Source organism: Arachis ipaensis, chromosome B3 (assembly GCF_059453495.1).
Source record: "Arachis ipaensis isolate K30076 ecotype BB chromosome B3, ASM5945349v1, whole genome shotgun sequence".
NCBI classification, from domain to species: Eukaryota; Viridiplantae; Streptophyta; class Magnoliopsida; order Fabales; family Fabaceae; genus Arachis; species Arachis ipaensis.
The window spans coordinates 133,672,091-133,692,545 of NC_142438.1; the positions used below are offsets into that span (position 1 = coordinate 133,672,091).

General features: G+C 31.1%; 1 protein-coding gene across 1 annotated transcript; it reads left to right on the top strand.

Moving 5' to 3' along the window:
* The first annotated feature begins 7,044 nt into the window (after positions 1-7,044).
* Positions 7,045-12,738, top strand: LOC107634671 (uncharacterized protein At4g18490). The gene is made up of 14 exons (XM_088509554.1): positions 7,045-7,123; positions 7,641-7,767; positions 8,029-8,214; positions 8,347-9,120; positions 9,290-9,478; positions 9,567-9,683; positions 9,797-9,931; positions 10,459-10,653; positions 10,738-10,918; positions 11,319-11,380; positions 11,487-11,523; positions 11,676-11,837; positions 12,296-12,406; positions 12,500-12,738. The coding sequence occupies exons 1-14, from the start codon at positions 7,063-7,065 to the stop codon at positions 12,554-12,556; spliced, it is 2,394 nt and encodes a 797-aa protein (XP_088365680.1). The 5' UTR covers positions 7,045-7,062; the 3' UTR covers positions 12,557-12,738.
* The last annotated feature ends 7,717 nt before the right edge of the window (positions 12,739-20,455 follow it).

Sequence of the window (20,455 nt, forward strand, 5' to 3'; positions counted from 1 at the left end):
TTGTCCAAAAATATTCGAAATGGAGCATATAATGAGATCGAATTTCCTCAATTTAGGTTCAATTTTGAAAAATTCGTGCCAACCTTGAAGATGCAATTCAAAGATTGGTACTATATTTAAATTTTTTCTCTTAAGCTTTTTGTATTAAAAATAATTTTATAATATATTGTATTTTTTTTCAGAAACTATCGGTCTTTTGGTGCATTAATGCAATGCCATTGAAGAGAATAAAAGTCAATTTAATTTGATAATTTTAACAAGAAGATAGTCTGAATTTGTACCGATTTTAAGTATTCGATCTTATGATGTTATTTTGGTTAGTTGTTACGAGAATGACTCTAATTTATATGTATCTAAGGATTAGAATAGATTAAATATTATTTAAATAATTTAGTTCTAATATTGGTAGTTGATTAAATTAGTTTTAGAGAAATTTAAATTGTTGTCTCAATTTATATATTATGATTATTCTTTATGGATATGTTATTTTTAAACTTTTTAATATGATTTTTTTAAGTTTATTTTCTTTTTTTATATATGTATCACCTTTTTTTATATTTCATATTAGTAATTCAATTATTAAGAGAAATGTAATTCATCAATAAATTAGAATGATTAAAAGTTAAATTAAGATTAACTAACATCTGTTTTGGACACAATATTGATTAATTAAGATTAAGGCGTGAAAAAGGAAAAAGAGTCACAATACGTGGTTTTGTTTTCTTGCTAATATATAAAAATACGTGAAAGAAAAAAATTAAAATATCACCATTTTAAAAAAATTGTTAATCATACATATGAAAAAGGATTGGGGAATATGCATGGACATAAAAAATAAAAAATTATTACTCGATTGTAGAATAAAAAATAATCATATATATATATAAAAAAATAATCATAACAAAAAAATAATTAATATATGTGACTTAAATTTTTATATGTACAATTAATATATATATATATAAAGAAGTATTTAGAATTATTTAAAACAATAAATATATTCTAAAAATAAAAAAATTATTAACTAAACAATTGATATATATATATATATAAATAAATACGGAAATTAATATGATTTATGAATATTATTACGCATATGATGGTATTAATGGAATAACAAAATTAGTATAATTATTGTAGGCTAAAAAAATTATTTATAATAAAAAAATCAAAAAATAATTAATATATGTGACTTAATATATGTGTACTTAAATAAGGAAAGATTTAAAATTATTTAAACAAAATAAATAAATATATCCTACGAATAAAAAAACTATTGACTAATTGATTAATATATACTGGTAGTATAAATAAAAAATAATTAAATAAAAAATAGTATATTTTCAATTTTGGGAATAAAACATAAATAATTATAATATAATAATTTGTTTAATTATTAATATTTATAATTATTATTTTAAATCATAAATTTAGAGGAAAAAAATAGATTAACAAAAACGATTAATAACTATATTAGAGTTGATACACATAACACTAGATTAAGAAAAAATAAACGCAATTACTACAATTTAAATTAATTTTAATAAAATAATTTAAAATTATAATTTCAAACTTATCATGTGCATAGTACGAATTATTGAACAATTTATTATTATGTACATGGCACCGATTATTAAACAATTTCTCATGTATTTTTTTTCCAAAATAAAAATACTATTTTTACTTATAATTATTATTCTTTATCAACTCTTTCATTTAAATACTAATATTATTTATTAATTTTTTTTATTTTTATTCCTCACATTTATTAAAAATTTCTTTTCAATAATTTAGGTATTAATTGTTATTATTTAATTAACTTATTTTAGGTATTTACTTATTAAAATTTTAGGTATTAATTATACCTCAATTACGGTATTAAGACTTTTAACATAATTTTAATTTAATTTTGGACAATATCAAAAACAAATATATATATATATATATATATATATATATATATATATGATATTTTAGATATTAATTATTATTATCTATTAACTTATTTTAGATTTTTAATTATTAAAATATTAGATATTAATTATATTCTGTTTATCATGTTAAGTCTTTAGACATAATTCCAATTTAATTTTAGACAATATAAGAAGCAAATATATATATATATATATATATATATATATATATATATAGTTTATTATTTTTTCATTACATGACATATTTATTATTATATTTCAAATTTAGAGTTTCTTTGATCTAACATTGCAGTGAAAGAATAACAAACAAAAAAAAAAAATATGGGAACATTCTAAATTATCTTAGAGTAATTTATTTAGAGTAATAACTAAATTTATTATAACTATAGTAAAATTATCTTTAAACTATTAGTATTATTAGTAAATTTTTAAAATTATTGACATATTATTAGTATATATAATAAGCAGTAAATTTTCTTTCATGTTTATTATTTAAAAAATTTATAATTTTCACATAGTCTTTATTCTATTTTTTTTCTATACCTAATGACTATTGACTACGATCCTATTAATAGTATCACCTATAGTAGATTATACGAAGAGAAAGTATGAAAAATAAAGACAAGAATTATAAGGCTATAAAAAGTTCCATTTAAGTTTGATAAGAGTAAGACGGTTTACATAGAAATAGTTCTAATAGATGATAAGATTAATTGATTCGTTTACTAAATTTTTTCAAGTAATGCTAAGTTCAATTTTTAAATAGAGTTTAATTTTGATGCACTGACAGTGTAAAGCGTTTTACGTAATCGTGCAATCACATCCGTTCTTTTGGATGACCATTCACGCGGTCAATGTGAAATGTATTTATTTTTATTGATGTGTCATTACGTAATTGGATACACGTGTAAAACTACTTTACACTGTCAGTGCATCAAAATTAAATTCTTATAAATATTTGTAGTCCATATTTTAAGTTAATTTTATAAGTACACCATTTCACAAGTCAAAGACAATTCTTTTTAATAGCTTTGTAAATGCTAATAGCTTTTATATTTAATTTATTTTGCAATACGATAAAATTCATTGTTCAATCAAGTCAAAGACAATTCTTTTTAATAGCTTTGTAAATGCTAATAGCTTTTATATTTAATTTATTTTGCAATACGATAAAATTCATTGTTCAATCAAGAATTATTTGACAAAAATATTTGAGAATGAATTGGTAGAAAGGAAAGTCTATGTCTTCTCAAATTTTGAGATCGAGAAATCAAGCGGAATATATCTTCTAACTGTACACACGTGCAAAATATCTTTTAAGATGGAGTTAGGTATAGTACATTTGGTCGATGATCGTAAAATTCTGGATAATCATTTTAATTTTCTTGTTCATGCTGATATATTGAAACAAACAAATAAACGATTCTACTTATTTGGTACGTAATTAATTTATATTAACCCACACAAAATTATTTCCTTTTGATTTTAAGTTTTGCCAAAAAATTGTATAATAGCATCATTTTATCGATAACAAAAATTTTAATAGTTTATTTATGAAAATATTTGAAATTGTATTGTGACTTTTTTTAAAGGTATATCCTTTTATTAATATACTATTTTTAGTTTTATCGTTTAATATAAAATAAATCAATAAATTCTTTTTATTTTATACACGTTAGAAGTTATAATTTCTTATATTATTCACTCATTTGTCCTTAATTTGGTATTTTTAATTCAATTTTTTTGTTCAATTAGATGTTATTAGATTCTTGACTAGAAAAGAAAAACTCATATCATGGTAAAAAATAAAGAGAAGTGACCAGTATATTATGATTGATCTTCATGATTTGCAGTATGTAAAATTTAATATGAATATTTCTTTAGGTTATAATTATGTATTGCGGTGCAATTTTTTTTCTTTATATATTACTACTTACTCCCTTAATTCATTAAAAAATGAAAAAAAAAATAAGATGTACACTATGAGATCAATTTACAATCCAATTACTTGATCATCTATGTGATCACTAAGCAACCAAATACATAATTTATTCTCTAATTTATAAAATTTAGCAAAGACATTAGTAAACATATTGGTTTCACATTTATTTATATATTTTATTTATTTATGTTATATTCGTAATTATATTATATCTATTTTTATCAATATATTTTTTAAAAAAATATCGTTAGTGTTAGCACATTGTGTATTAAATAAATTAGATGATAGAAACACGTAACTATTTTTTTTCAGTCAAGATTAAGTAAAATACTGTAATTTAGACTTGTAATATCAACATATTAATAGTAAAATGAAGAAAAAATGTAATATTATATAAAAAAAAATTTAAATCATAATTGTAATTTACGATTGAAATCATAATTTAAATATTTTAAACGGGATAATTTCATTTAGAGAATTCATAATTCAAACATAATTTTTATACACTTAATAACTACATTCGAGTTAATATATTTAATATTATATTTGAAAAAACACGAACAATGCACATCATATTATTTATTTATTAATTAAATTATTACAATTCAAATTAATTTTAATAAAATAATTTAAAATTATAATTTCAGTTTTATCACGTGCATGATACGGGTTATTACACTTGTTTAAGTGATATATGTAATTTTTTTTTACCTTTAGTTTATGCACGTAATTTGCCATTAAAAAATATGTATCTATCAGTTAATAACTTAATATCTTCTTCCTCTTTTTTATTTAAAAAACAAAAGATTCAGTACTTTTTAAATTAGTTCATTTCTAAATATAAATAATTTTTTTGGTCGAGAAATGTTATTTTTATTATTGGCAGGAAAAGGGTGAAAAATATTATTATTATTATTATTATTTTGGTCGTAATTTTCTTTTTTTGGCAAACGTGATATTATTATTTTTTTTTTGGTTTTTCACGGTATTTTCCAACCCGACAAGTCAAGGACTAATCCGTCGCGGATCTGAACTCTATTTAAGGGTCTACCACTGGCCAATGGGTTGCTGCATGTACAAGGCGAAATTCAAACCCCCGACACTTACTTAAGCGGACGAGTGAGTTGACCACTCGACCAACCCAAGTTGATTCGCGATATTATTATTTTAAAAATGAGAAAATGAATGTGATATTGGGCTTAAATTTCACGCCAACATATTAGTTACCACTGGGCTTTAAGTTGGATGCTCCACGTCCGACATTGTATACGTTGGGCTTAAAAAATAGGCTACCTAAAATGTTTATAAGGGCTCACATTATTCACTGTTCCAGTCATCTATTGGGCTTCCACCTCCTAACAATGAAAAACCTCGTCTATTTTGTTTCTTGTCGTCGGAAGTGTCCGACAGCCGGCTCCGCAGCCGTGAACGCCGTCGCTTTCCCAAATTCTAGCTTTTCATGTTCCCCAAGGAAAAGCTTTCTGGATTCGTGCTGACACCATCTTCCATTACGTGTGATTTCAATAGATAACATATTAAATAGTATGTGTGGCTTTCTTTTACATTTATCTTTGTTTATATTAAAATAAAACGTGTAAAAATTTTAGAAATTAAAATAAAATATTTAAAATGTTAAAGATTAAATTAAAATTTAGTCTAAATATTAAAAATTAAAATAATAATTTATTTTAATCATTTAGACAAATAAAATTTGATACTAGTTTATAAATTTAGATAAAAAATTAAGTACAATTAATTTCATGTTAAATTAATAACTAAAAATTATTAAATAAAAATTAAAAATTTAATTAAATCAATCAAATTATTTAATTATTTTTAACTATTAACTTTACCTAAAAAAAATCAATTACACGAGTTTTTACCACAATTTTATATCTGTCATTTATTTTACCTCTTTTTCTCCCGCCTTCCCGTAGCAAAGACTTAGAAGCCGTTCATATTTAATGCTAATTCGAATGAACAGTTCAGTTTCCATTGTTTTCCTCTTCGGTCTTCACTCTTAACACTGTGAAGCTTCCCGTGTGGCCGCGTTCATTTTCTTTCGATCAAAACGCTACATTTTCTCGCATCTCTATTCTCATCACAGTAACCGAACGAATTCTCTCTTGCTGTCGATCGTCACTCTCACTCTGTTACGCAAATTGCAAATCTCTGCTTTCTCACAGGTTTCGTATCTTAACGCTTCCGTTTCCGCTTTGTCACCTAGCTTTCCTCGATCTGTCAATTACGCATCTATTTTCTGCTGTGAATTGATCTCTTCGATTCTCACAAATTTCGTGTTTTCTGTTTACAATTTTCATACATTTTGTTAGTTTTGGTGTCCGTGGAGTTATGCCAATGCCGATAGATTCACTAGTCACAACTTCACTTGCGCTTGATTTATTGCTATTGCTAGTTCCTTTCTCTTCTTGACGAATTTTGAATTCCTTTGGTTATTTTCACAGCCTAATCAATTTGACTTTTAGTCAGAATTTTCATGGATCGCCAAAGTTAATTGATTTCTCAATGTATTATTATATTATATGCAATAGTTTACGGTATAATGGTATTTCACTACAGGATGCTAAGGAAGTGGTTTTTGGACTTTTTTTACGCAATTTACCACTTCCCTGTTAGCTTTCCATAGTACGATATCTGTAGTTAGCTTGTTCATAATATGCTTTTGACTACGACTAGGATACTTTGCAGTAATGTGAAAACTGTAAATATGAAACTATTTTCTCTATAATGTCAACTCTCAATTGTTATATCTTGTTATGTCTAATTTGGGAGGATTAACCAAAAGAGTGATGGACATCGTTCAAAGATGGTTCATATGGTGAAATGGTCAACTTTATTTTCTTTGTTTAATTCATCCTAAGTCCGTAGGATATCCTAATTTGCTGTTCTCTCTGGCCTATTATTCACTGTTAGTTGTTGGTAATCATTTGTATTTGCTTGACGAATAGCTAATTTGTTATTCTTTGTTTCCATCATTGGAGGGCTGAAGCACTTGGTTTATTATTGGCCAGATATTTCCACCTGGATGTTTTCATTTATTTTTACATTCTTCCCATGTGAAGCATCTATGATAGCTAACGGCTTGCAGTCTGTCTTAAGGTTGTTGGATTTGACAAACACTTTTGTTACCTTTTTTGTATTCAGAATTTTTGCCAGCCTCAAGCAATGGCAGAAAAGAACAAGGAATCATCATCTGCAGATTCAAAAGATAAAGGTTCATTGCTAGGTAATATAAGTGAACTCTTCCTAGTATTTTTATATGGAAATTGAAACAATATTAGAATAAGAGGATGAAATAAATGATCTAGGAATTAATTACATTTACTTGTCATATTTACTAGTAAACTTTGTTTAAAATGAGTGTGTTTGTTGATAGTTCATAAAATTTAAGGAAGCATATCAATTCAATGAACTCAATTCTTCTAAGTATTTTTCCATTTCAAATTAAGAAAAAATATATCAGGTTTCTGCATACAAAATAGTACTGCAACAGATATCACCATTGCATTTGATCAGTTGCCAAGGATATGAAGTGAACATGAGTAGAATATACAAAGTAAGATAGAGTTCATCAGATTCAATAATAGTTCTGATGTATAGGGCTTAAGTTCTTCACTGTTTCCATATGCAGTTTTTTGCACTTCATTAAGGATCTAACCTATTATATTATCGATGCAAGATTCTTAGAGATATTATGTTACATGAGTTTTCTTTTATCATTATACACTTTTCATTTCCGACAGATGAAGACATTGGAAAGGAATTTCTTAGTTCATGGAAAACCATGTCAATGGCAGATGATGATACAATGGATTTTGGCTTTGACTCTATTCCTAAAGGGAAGAAAAAGACATTTGACTTTGAGAAACTGTGAGTCTTCTTGAATTTTAGAGTTTGATTTTGGCAAAGGGAAATATGAAGTCAAAGGATGCTGTTATTGGTTTCATTCTGAAACATCCTTCATTTTAAATGTTCCAGTTGACTGATAAGATGTTTGTATTTAACACTTATACTAGAGAAAGGGTTATATGATACATTAAATTTTTTATTTCACTAAAGGCAGGATATACATATATGCAAATGTGAATTAGTAGCAACTATTTATTTCTAAGAAATACTCTCTTGCTGTAGGGACATGAATTTTAATTTGGACGGTGATTTCAAAAACATATCATCATTTAAGATGGACATGTCTGACCTTGATTTTGCATGCACACCCAAAAAGTCTTCCCAGTCTAAGGACAAAAAAGGAGAATCTTCTGGTGGTGGAAAAGCAGGAAAACAAGATGCATTTAATTTCAGCTTTGATTTTAATGAGTAAGTAGCAAAATACTCAAGACAATAATCATCTAATGTGGAACAATGTTATTGTTGGCTTCTGCTATGGTAGTGTGAGTGTTTTGAAGGTTCAAATGTATTATCATATTTACACATCTTCTATTGGCATAGGTTGGATAACTTCAATCTTGATCCAAGCTTAATAAAAAGAGATGCTTCTTCCAACAAGAACCTTAGGGAAAAAGTAATTACAGCAGAAGAAAGTGACAATGCAGGTGCTAAAATGCCTAAAGCTAGTAATGATGAAAATGCTCATGCATCTACTGATAGCATAGCTATAAAACCACAGGCATCAGAGAGACTGGAAAAATTGAAAATTGAGACTTCAGTTGGTAACCTAGGGAATCTAGATTCTGGACTAGGTAGTTCTACTTCCAAATTGTCATCCTTGGGTTCCATGGACGTTTCAATTGTGAACCAAGCTTCAGATATAAATAAAATTGCAGAGACAGAAGAAATGAACAAAGAAAAATACTTGTGTGAGATGACAAAGTCGACAGAATCAATGCCTGTACAAGTTACCATTAAAGAGTCTTACCAGTTAGTAGGTCAGAGTGATCCAGAGAAAGACATTATCCCAGAAGAGGTTAATGTTTCAGGTGAAAAACCAAAGGTTAATGATGAGGCAATATATATGGATTCTGATGGAGTTGACCTACATTTAGAGCATTCATCCCTGATGCACAGCACTGGGTCAGATAATACTGTTGGAGAAAATCTAGGTAGCAGTACCCAAGGTGTAACAAATGACCCTCAACCTGAAAAGAGTGATAAAAGCCTTGAAGATACTGCTAAAAGTGATGCCCCAATGGAGACTTCATGTGACAATGACATCATAGAAAAGCAAAATTCAAGTTTGGAGTGTCAGTTGGCTCCAACAAGCAGGTCGAGATTATATCATTTTACTGTCATGTCTATACCCATTCATTTCTTTTTGTGTTGTTAGCTTTGGTAAAACTCCTACTCTGTCGGACTCACAAGGACTTGAAATTAAAATGGTTATAACCTTTATAGGTAAGCAGCATTTTTCACAATTCTTACACACTTGATACAGTAAATCCCTAGATTATAAAACCAAGCTGATGAAAGACAAAGAACTCCAAGGCACACAGTCAAATATAATCAGCCGGCCAGAGGATAAAAGCTCCATAAAACATCATGCATCAACAGCTGGGGCAAAGAGTATTACTTTTGGCTGCCAAAGAAATGGTGATATGAACCTGAGATCCATAACTCAGGCACGGTGCGTTATGCTTGCTAAAGCAATTATTTATTATCTTTTAAATGGTCAGTGTTTTTTATAGATATCTTTAAATTGGGAAGGGCTTCAGATCAAATAGCACGAGCTCTGGTAGCAAATTGGCAATTGATTTACTTCCGGCTTCCAGCAAACTAATGAGACCATTGCTTGATAGCAAAGATGGTCTTAAAAGTGGTTGCAATATGAGGTGATATATATGTTCCTTGACTTATGTTATACATGTATTTACTTTCTATTTGCAAAAGTTAGGTTGCTACATGCCAGTAATGAATGTTACTGTCACTTCTGAATCGTGAACAGGGAGGGAACATCGTCTGTTACGCCAAGTGCAGGCAGGTTAACTGGAAATGAGCAGTTATTTCACCAAGAAGTAAATAAAAGCAAGGCTATATTTCCAGGAACTAGAACGTCGGCTAAGGATGTTAGTATATTGAAGTAAGGAGCTATTTTTCCTTTTGTGATATAACCGTGTTTGGTGGTAGTATACCAAAAATTCCAGAAAATATTTTGATGATAGGAGAGTATGTGCTAACCTACAGCACTGTGAATGAAACAGATCGAATTTGACCATGCTTTTGGTTAATATAATCAAAAGAAATGATATTTTCAAGCAAAAGAAATTAATCGAAGAATTTGGTCAATAAAGAATTAGCATATTGGAAGAGTTTGTAAACCTTCATATCATATGGAATCTTGTCTACGTGGTTCAGACTTCTGATATATATCTCTGCCTGATCTTTCACCAATGCATTAAAGAAGGGAAAAACTCTGAATATTTTATATTCAATTGTGATCTTTCTTGATAGATAATTTTCATGGTCTTCACCGTGCATTTATTATCTTGATTTTCTCTATGTTAATGCTAGGATAAATAAAGCTTAGTTAAATTCTCTACTTTGAGCTTTCAAGACATCCTGCAGAATTATTGTGCATGATCTGCTGCTATCTGTGGTGTTTTGTAGTTCTCAACTTAACCCTTCCTGCTTAGCTGAGAAGACAACTAGAAATGCTACACAGATGTCTGTAAATTCTCAAGCTGAAGTGTCAGCCAAGGAATCTTCTCAAAAATCAAGGATGAGTTCCATAGATGGAAGTAAACTTGCTTCTGTTAAAGCTTGCAAGATAACTCCACCTCTCTCTAGCTTGAAATCTTTAAGGTGTGATGCTGTGTTCTTTATTCTATCTGCTGCTTCCTTCGAAATCATGAAGGGACTTTGAGTGGGCTTTATTTGTTATCTTAGGAACATTGAAGCTAGCAGGGTGCTACCAGCTAACATACACCAAAAAGAAGCGAACTCCAAAGTAAGCTCTGAACAAAGTTTGGAGATTCAGGGCACTAAAGCATCAAAAGATCACCATCTTACTGATAGCGGTGGCAATCAAAAGCCTTTGACACCACTCTTGAAGAGGAAAACTATTGAGGTGGGACCCTTAATTTTTCTGCTTTTTAACGGATAAAATAGGAGTTATGACTCAAATGATTTGACACCAGAAGCCCTATGTTGGATTTCTTTTTATCTTTCACATCTACGTATGTATTTTCTTACTATATTCTTTTACCTTTTTTAATTGATTTGGTATATCATATGATTACTATTGTCTGCTACGTTTGGTTCATAGTTCTTCCCCTTGGTCCTCACCCTCAATGGCATAACAAATCATTTTTTTTCCCCAAAGGAAAGAAACTCAAAAGACAAATAATGTCAACTGTCAAAAGAAATTCATGATTACAGTACTCTAACTTTCTAAATAAGATTTGGTACCTTATGTGTTGAAGAAGTTAATCCCTTATTGAAATTCTTCGAATAATGCAATTGTGCAGGGTCTAGAAGCAGGTATGACCTCGTTGAGGTCCTTAAAGCGCCTCTCTCAGTCTCCTAGCAGGTCATAATGAACAAATTAATTGTTCTATATATTTTCTTTGTTAGGGGGTAGTTCTTTTTCTTTGTTGGTTCTTCTAGACAAGTAACATAGTTCTGAACATCTGCAGAAACTCCAAGGAATCCTTGGAAGAAGTTATTGAGCAGGTACATTTAGGCATAATTTTATACGGCCTGTTTTCATATAGTTGAGGATGAATGATATAATGTAAGGATACTTGAAGATACGTATTTAACCGTGACTGTGTAATACCAGTTTCTTTTCAGACATTACTCAGTTTTACTTTCATGGAAATTAGGTACAGAGTAAGCCGGCCAATTTAATCTGTCAGCACCCAAGCTTTGGACTTGAAAGTTCATCAGAGATTAAAGTGAAAGAAATCGAAGTAACTGATTCTATACTCATGGAAAATAACAGCAATGTTGGAAAGGCAGAAGCATGTATGAAGGAACTTGAAGATGTGAGTGATTCAAAATTCTACCATATTTTTTGTATGTCAATTTTATGGTTGCCCAGAAATTTGGTGGTTGTCTGAAAATTGAAAATGGGCTATTGTATTTCCTGAATAAAATAGCATGAAATATTTGTTAGCCATCTTAACAAAAACTGCATGTACTATATTTTACACATCAGAATTTTTGAGGAAACGTGCATCTTTTAAACAGGGCCATTCTTGTTCCTAAAGATACATTGCATGTGTTTCGGTGAGGAAATCAAATTATTCTTTGCACATAAACAAAATGATAGATTCATACACTTGCAAGTTACAACGATTCCGATCCATATCTGTTAACATATTTGATGGAAATAAATTAAACATTTCCATTCAAGCATTCATTATAATTAGAGCTTGGAATGAGAAAAAAAAAAATCACACTCGGTGGATTTATTCTTGAATCAGTTTTTTTTTTTTGGCAGATTTGTAACATGCTGAGAAAGAAGCACGAGGAAGCAAAAGAATTATTAGTTAGAGCCATTGTGAACGATAATAACTTGCTGATGCTTAATCATCCCATTTATGAAGAAGAAATATCCTTTATTCTCTTCTGCCATTTGCTACTTGTCAATAAATTTATTTATTACAGTTGGTAAAACTGGATATTTTTCTTAACTTTTGTGAACATTCGGAAGGTTCAGCAATTTGCTTCCCAATTGATGTCCAAGGGGATTCAAACATGATCAGCAGCAAAATGTTGCATTTGGAGGTCAGTATTCACACGAATCTACAAAAGTTTCTTGGTTGCTGTGAATTTTCTTCTTCAATATAACACTTGTTAGATTATTAGTCATCATTTGAATTTAGGGACCGAATATCTGGACTAATTTTGGCCATTCCATAGAAAGAAATTTTAAAACATTTGCGATTTTGTGGGTTGTGTAACATGTGATTAGACATAACTTTGGTCCGTTTGAGATTTTGAACATTTAAAAGAGGAAAAGTCTAGGGGGCCAGCAGTTTTGTTGAATTTTGGCCAGCATGTAACCAGCAGAGAAATGTGAGTCATTGGATGAAATCTCACATCAATCACACACCATTAGATCATCATTGATGGCTATTTGATGGCTACCAATCACAAAAGTTGCTGGCCCCTAGCATTGCTCTTTAAAAGAAGACGATTGCTGAGCATGCCTCAAGTCCATTGTGGCCCTAAATTGTCATCTCGAAAGATTCCTCTGTCAGATTTTGACATTTTGTCTCGAGAATTAATGATGAAGTAGAATTAACTATTCTACGTACAAAGCTAAAATGTGGGCTCCATTGCAAAAATGAAGGGTGAAATATAACATTATCGACGTTAATCTACAATATTTCTCTCTTAGCGTAGCATTGAAGCAGGGATCTGAGTTCTTAGGATAAAATAGAAAACAGTTAGGGATTATAAGATAATTTGTTTAAGAAAAAGAATATTCCAAACTACCGAGTTCTGAGAAACATAGCAAGGCTTCCTACATAATTGACCCAATTCAGTGGCCAATTTATTACCAAACTAGCTTTTACCTTTATAACTGTTATGAATATTAACGATTTGACCAAGGTTTCCTACCCAACAGTTTATCCAGTCTCTACGTTTAATCCTCCGTTCTAAATAACGAAGAAAGCAAGGATTCATGTTAGCTCCACGAATCCACAATAAATTTGCTGTATCCACCACCTCGACAATAGCTTTTGTCGCCTTTCTCTTTCTTTTCCACATACGACATAGATACACAATCATAAGGCAACAAATTGGCACTAATGAGTTGAAGTTTTCTAGTTGACATTCGATCGAATACAACAATCTAACCTTTACGTATAAGACTCCAGGATACATCTTTTCAGCCATATATCCAATTAGCTTTCCGCATGGTTTGTATTTAACCTACAAGACAACAAAGGCTTTTGACGATTACTGGAAGTGCTCATAAAGAAACAAAAACGAATCGCACGACACACTCGGACAATTTTTTGTTGACCTTGCACTTCCCACATGGATTCCTATAAAATACTGGCAGTATCTACGCCCCGAACCTCTATATATATGCTTCCATCTATACTTGGAACATAGTAAAAACGTCAACAATCTCTTGAAATCTTGAAGGTGTGGAGAATGGCGAGATCTGGTTTCTGTTTCTGTTTCTGCATCTTGCTCCTATTGCTTTCGTTCACCATGTCTGAGGCTCGGCCTCTAAGAATTCATAGTCCCTTTTCATCTCACATCCCTGTCTTCCTCAACAGTGTCAATAAAGATGGTACCATATTGCATGAAAGTTCTAAGGTATCTTCAAAGGTTGAGTTAAGAGCTACGAATGCAACGGGAAGCCAGTACTACCATCCCCGTAGAGTGAGTCCAGGGGGGCCAGACGCACACCACCACTTGAAAACAGTTGGCATCGGAGGAAGAGAGCGGAAGTTGCTCAACTTTGTGTACTAAGTTTAGTTTCGTAGCGTCATGACTCATTAGGCGATTTATAACTTGAAAAATAAAGACCTGGCTCTGTTCAGGGTGGCGTGAGATGCCTTTGGAAGCAGTCAAATCATCAATAATAAAATTGTTAAAAAGACAGAATTTTTGGTAGGAATCATAATCCAAAATCAGTGAATTTGGATGAGAAAAAAATGTCTTACTTTTTATATTTCATCCGATTATTACCATAATTTATATAAAAAATTCTGGTTATATTATTGTGGCTTTGTAACATTGCTGAATTATTTTGGAGTTTTGTTATGGAATAAAGTGTACTCGCATTTCACCAAAAAAAAAAATGTACGAATTTATATCTTAAAATTTTAAAAACTCAAAATTATATATTTTTGTTACAAAAATATTTGGTAACAAAAAAAATTAATCAAAATTAATTAAAATTTATCTTATTTAATATTTATTAATTATTACAACAATTAATGAAGATTAAATAACATAAATTCTAATTTTTTATTTTTTATCTTCCTAGTTCCTAGCATATGATGCTATTCCTTCCTTCCTATATAGGGTATATTTGTGAATTATGAGGAAAATGTAAGGAGAGGCATTAGAGAGGCAGGAAAGGGTAGTTAATGATAAGTTTCAGGTGTTTTTTTTTTTTTTTTTTTTTTTGCAAATTTTAAATAGATAATTAGAAAATTCTGGTTAACTGACTAATGGTTTAAGACACTTTTTTTTTTTAAAAAAAAATCACTATTAGTGTACATAAAAAATTAGTCATTAAATTAATTATTTATATAAAATATATATTAAAATATAAAATATATATTTTAAATAATTACAATTAAATAATATATAAATTTATACAGAAATATAATAATTAAATTTTGATGTACATATAATATTTTTATTTATAGATATATTATGATGCATAAATTAAAGCAGTTATTAATTAACGATGTAAGTAAAAAAGAATGCAATAGTTGTTTTTTAGATGATAACTCTACTATAAATTGAAGCAGCTATCAATTATATCTTCTCAAGAATGTATATTATGAGACCGAAGAGAGAACATTGATTTTCCCTCGTTGTCAATGTCTAGATATACATGTTCAGTGCCCAACCAAAACTATTAAAAGTAAAACAAAAATATTCATTGATAGTTGGATACTAACAATGCAAAGATGAGAAAGTCAATAGGTCGGGGATGAATTTTCCATATATGGATAAGAGTTTAATTTTAATGTATTAATAATATAAAATATTTTATATAATCATCTAATTATATTAGTTTTTTTAGATATTTATTTAAGGAATTAATATAAAAAATAGTTATTTTTAGTAATGTAAAAAAATATAATTAAATACATATATAAAAAAAATTATTTATATACTAAAATCAGCTACTAAAATTAATCACTAATATATGAGATAATACTCAATTTGGTCCCTGAACTTATACGCGAGTCTCAATTTAGTCCCTGAGGTTTCAATTGCCTCTATTTAGTCCCCGAAGTTTATAAACGTGCCTCATATTAGTCCCTGTGACCATTTTTAGTATAAAAACGTTAATAGAGCGCTGTTGTAGACTATCATATGTCACGTTAAAACTTGTAAAATGATGCAGTTTTGTTTTTGACATTTAAATAGCTCAAAAACGACATCGTATTACTTATTTTGTTAGGTAAAAATTTAATAAACACCATTTAGGATGTTGTTTTTAGGTTATTTGAGTGCCAAAACCAAAACGACATCATTTTACAAAGTTTAATGTGGCATCCGGCTGTTACGACAGTGTTCCGTTAACGTTTGTACGTTGAAAATTGTTTCAAGGACTAACATGAGTTATGTTCACAAAGTTTGGGGACTAAATAGAGGCAATTGAAACTTCAGGGACTAAATTGAGACTCGTGTGTAAGTTCAGGGACCAAATCGAGTATTATCTCCTAATATATTTATGTATAAATATATATGTAATTTAATTTATTTTTAATGTGTATTTATATTCTAATATATATTTTATATTAGTGACTAATTTTAGTGTACATGTAACATTTACGAATTAAATTGTAAGGATAATGCTAACTTGCTAAGTGTCTATATAAAAATATTTAAGCAACAAATGCCAATAAGGCAAGGGATATGACCCACAATTAATTAGGATAAGGTTAGTATCGAAAAATGTAATTAGGATAAGGTAAAGAGTATATAGAATGATATCTTCTCATCAAAGTGGATTTTTCTGTTGATATTCTATAAGTAATGTATGATATGTATCTTGGTACTCCAGGAGGATTGCATATAATATAAGTATGTATCTTGGTCTGGATCATATATACTAAATACTAAATTTTCAGACAGATTTGTAGGATCCATTCATTGAAAGATGATAACAATATAATGCATTCCTGTGGTTATGAGTTGCTTCATCAAATAGATATATGCTCTTCATTCTCTAAGAGTAGGACGAAATTGTCGGTGTTTTATACAATGCCGACCAATATTAACAAATAATACTGCGATTTAGCACTACTGCAATGGATTTTATTTTAATTTTTGAAAAATGGATAGCATCTACAAGCTAGGGTTTATTAGGTTTTGGATGTCTCGTTTATGGTGGATGCATGATCTATATAGTGCAAGGCCACAATTCTTTTATAATGTTACAAGATCAGATGATGAATAATTTGAAACTCTATTACAATTTAAAATCCCTTTCAGAAAACTACTCTGACGAACTTTAATTTTGGAAGAACGAAGAGCTTCCTTCTCCACGTTAAGTTATCACTAGGGTGTGCATGGGCCGGGTGAAATCGGATTTGATGTGACTCAGATTCGACCTGAAATATATACCGGGCCTATTTGTTAGATTCGAACCCGACCATAGACCCGATGAAATCTATACACTTTCGGGCTACGATTATACCGGGTAAAAACCGGGCCGTTAATATTATATTACCTTGATACCTTCTTGTAAGTTAGCATGTAAAAATATCCAAATTTTCAAGACTCCAATCATTATTTGACATGGTAAAATTCACTTAGAAAAATATAATAAGAACCAATTCTTCTCTAAAATTAAAGCATAACCATAATCAATACTAATATTGCCTAATAACACCAAATATTTAAATCAATACAAATAACACAAGATTATGATTTAATCTAAAGTCTTATACATTTTAAACATAAAATATTAACTTATAGTCTTATATATAATGACTAATAACACAAAATATTAAGGTTTACAACACTTAAATTTCACATAATAATAGCCATCATCCATCACTAATAACACAAAATATTAATTATGTATGATGACCGGGCTACCAGGCCGATTTCGGGTGACCCGAACTATGACCCGGACCCGACCCAAAATAATTACCGGGTCTATTTTTGAGACCCATACCCGACCCTAGACCCGATGAAATCACACCAAATTAGTCCCTAAAGTGTTCGAGACCGAATCGGATCTTCGGATCGAACCGGGTCATACACACCCCTAGTTACCACTAAAATTTGTATTAAATATGAAAGTATGAACCCAATTGTTAAGTGTGTAACTATCAAAACAGAGCAGCGTAGGATGGCAATGGCTTTCATAGCCTCTCATCTCTGTTACTAATATCTATTTATCATCACACGGATATTTTAGATATTATTAATTAAAAAAAATCTCAAAAGAATAATACCAAATAATAAATGAATAATACTACACATTCAAATCTTTTTATTAATCAAATTTAATGTCTAATATAACAAAAATCAATTATGATTAATATTATTTTAAGTCTTATTATTTAGATTGGTTGGATTTAGTTCATGTGATATGGCAGCTATCAATACGAGTTATAACTCGGTATCGCCCGTTATAATTCGGCATTCATGACCTATAAATCAAACAACTAACATTTCTGTCTTAGCCGAGCATTACCCGTTATAGCTCGGCACTTATGAGCAATAACTCGGTCAGGTTAATGTTCCTATCATAACCGATGTTCAAACGGCACAACAATTGCTTACATTACTCATCATACCAAAGCCGACGTTAACGCCAAAAGCGTAACGGACGAGAAACCCACCATATAAAGCAAGGTAAAGTATTTTCTTCACTAAGTTCGAATAATACAAAATACTAACTTAAGTTTCGATGTGCCTTTGCAGGTACACTCCCCCTTCTCTCATTTGCTCGCGCTCTTATGTCACATTGAGAAGAAAGCTCGGATTCAAGGATTGGACGTTCAGCCACCGAGGTGATAGCTCGGCAATCATCCATCGTTAGGGGCCGAGCTATTTCACAAGCAAGAACAATTGGCGCCCACCGTGGGGCCGAAGAAATAAGTCTTTTCTTTTGGTCCTGCTACCTTCACTTACACTCATGGCTGACGTACTACCCACTTCCCCATCCGAACTTCTGCGAATGGTAACCAAGCTGCAACAAGCTAATCAGCGTATGGCAGAGGAGAATCAACGAATGGCTGCCCAAATAGCTGAGATGAACAACGCCCTCATCGAGAATAACAACGCTCATGGGCAACAACCAGAAGATAACGAACATCATTCTGATCCTTCCCATGTTTCGGAAACCATCCGAGTTGAAGGAGCCCAACCTGAAGATGAAAACGAAGATCCCGACGAACTCGTGGGACCCTTCACATTAGAAGTGATGACTTCGAACTACCACGAAGATTCACCCTGCCACTGAAACTCACACCTTATGATGGGCTCGGAGATCCGAAGAAGTTCCTCAAGAAATTTCAATCAATAATGATCGTTAACGGTGCATCAGATATTATTTTATGCCGTTGTTTTTCGAATTATTTAGATGGTCCTGCACTTGATTGGCTTTGTGCTTTGCCTGCAGATTCTATCTCACGATTTCAGCAACTGGCCAAGCTATTTGAAGAATACTTCGCTGGATCCACAATTTATCTGCATGACTCAGATTATCTGAACACTATTAAGCAGGGGCAAAATGAAAGTTTGAAGGACTATATGACTCGCTTCACAAAAGTCGCCATTAGCATACCCGACCTCCATCCCGAGGTCCATCTGCATGCAATCAAAAGCGGCCTCCGACCTGGGAAGTTCCAAGAAACAATTGCGGTGGCCAAACCAAAGACCCTTGCCGAGTTCCATGAGAAAGCCAAAGGCCAAATCGATATCGAAGAACTCAGAGAGGCTCGCAAGTCTGACAAAGCAAATTACAGAGACGAAGATAAAGCTTCGAGTAGTAAGAAAGGTTTTAAACTCACACCTCGTTTTGATTCTTATACGCAGTTCAACACTAAGCGAGAGGATATAATCAAAGAAATTCTGAACTCAAAACTCATCAAGCCACCAAGGAAGGCCGGCACCTACCAAGAAACTAAGAATGTAGATAAATCTAAATATTGTGCTTTCTACCAGAAGCACGGCCACACCACTGATGACTGTGTGGTGGCAAAAGATCTCTTGGAGCGGTTAGCTCGGCAAGGCCATCGTGACAAGTACATTGGAGGTCACATTCAAAAACGTACCACACTTTCCAGCAACGATGATCGGTCGAAACAACAACACCGAGAAAAAGAAAAGTCATCCTCAAACCAATATGAAAAGCCCCGAGGTATAATCAATTGTATTTCAGGGGGATACGCTAGTGGAGGACCCTCAAGCTCGGCCAGGAAGAGATCATTCCGAGCTATATGCTCGGTAGGTGGCCCTTAGCGCGAAGCCAGAGTCACAACCCAGCTTCCGCAAGTGACATTCACACACGCCGACTTTGATTCAAGCATACACAACCTAGATGATCATGTCGTCATCACTCTTCAATTGGGGGATCTATTGGTAAGGAAAGTACTCCTGGATCCCGGAAGCAGCACCGACGTTCTATTCTACTCAACATTCCAAAAAATGAAGCTCAGCAACAACATCATCCAATCAACAGGAGGTGACCTTCTCGGTTTCTCGGGTGAGCGAGTTCCGATATTGGGATTAGTGTGGTTACAAACCACACTAGGTGAGCATCCTCTTTCCAAAACATGTGATATTCAATATTTAGTAGTAGACTGCTTTAGCCCATATAATCTTATACTTGGCTGACCTTTTTTGAACAAGTTCGGCGCCATTGTATCTACAGTTCACCTGTGTGTTAAGTTCCCTTTGCAGGACGATCAAGTTGTAACAATCCATGGGG

What these genes read in the sequence shown, in the direction of transcription:
- LOC107634671 (XM_088509554.1), top strand. Translation starts at nt 7,063, where the DNA reads ATGGCAGAAAAGAACAAGGAATCATCATCTGCAGATTCAAAAGATAAA. An exon ending in AGATAAAGGTTCATTGCTAG is followed by an intron (nt 7,124 to 7,640) that starts GTAATATAAGTG and finishes CATTTCCGACAG; the next exon opens with ATGAAGACATTGGAAAGGAA. An exon ending in ATCCCATTTATGAAGAAGAA is followed by an intron (nt 12,407 to 12,499) that starts ATATCCTTTATT and finishes ACTTTTGTGAAC; the next exon opens with ATTCGGAAGGTTCAGCAATT.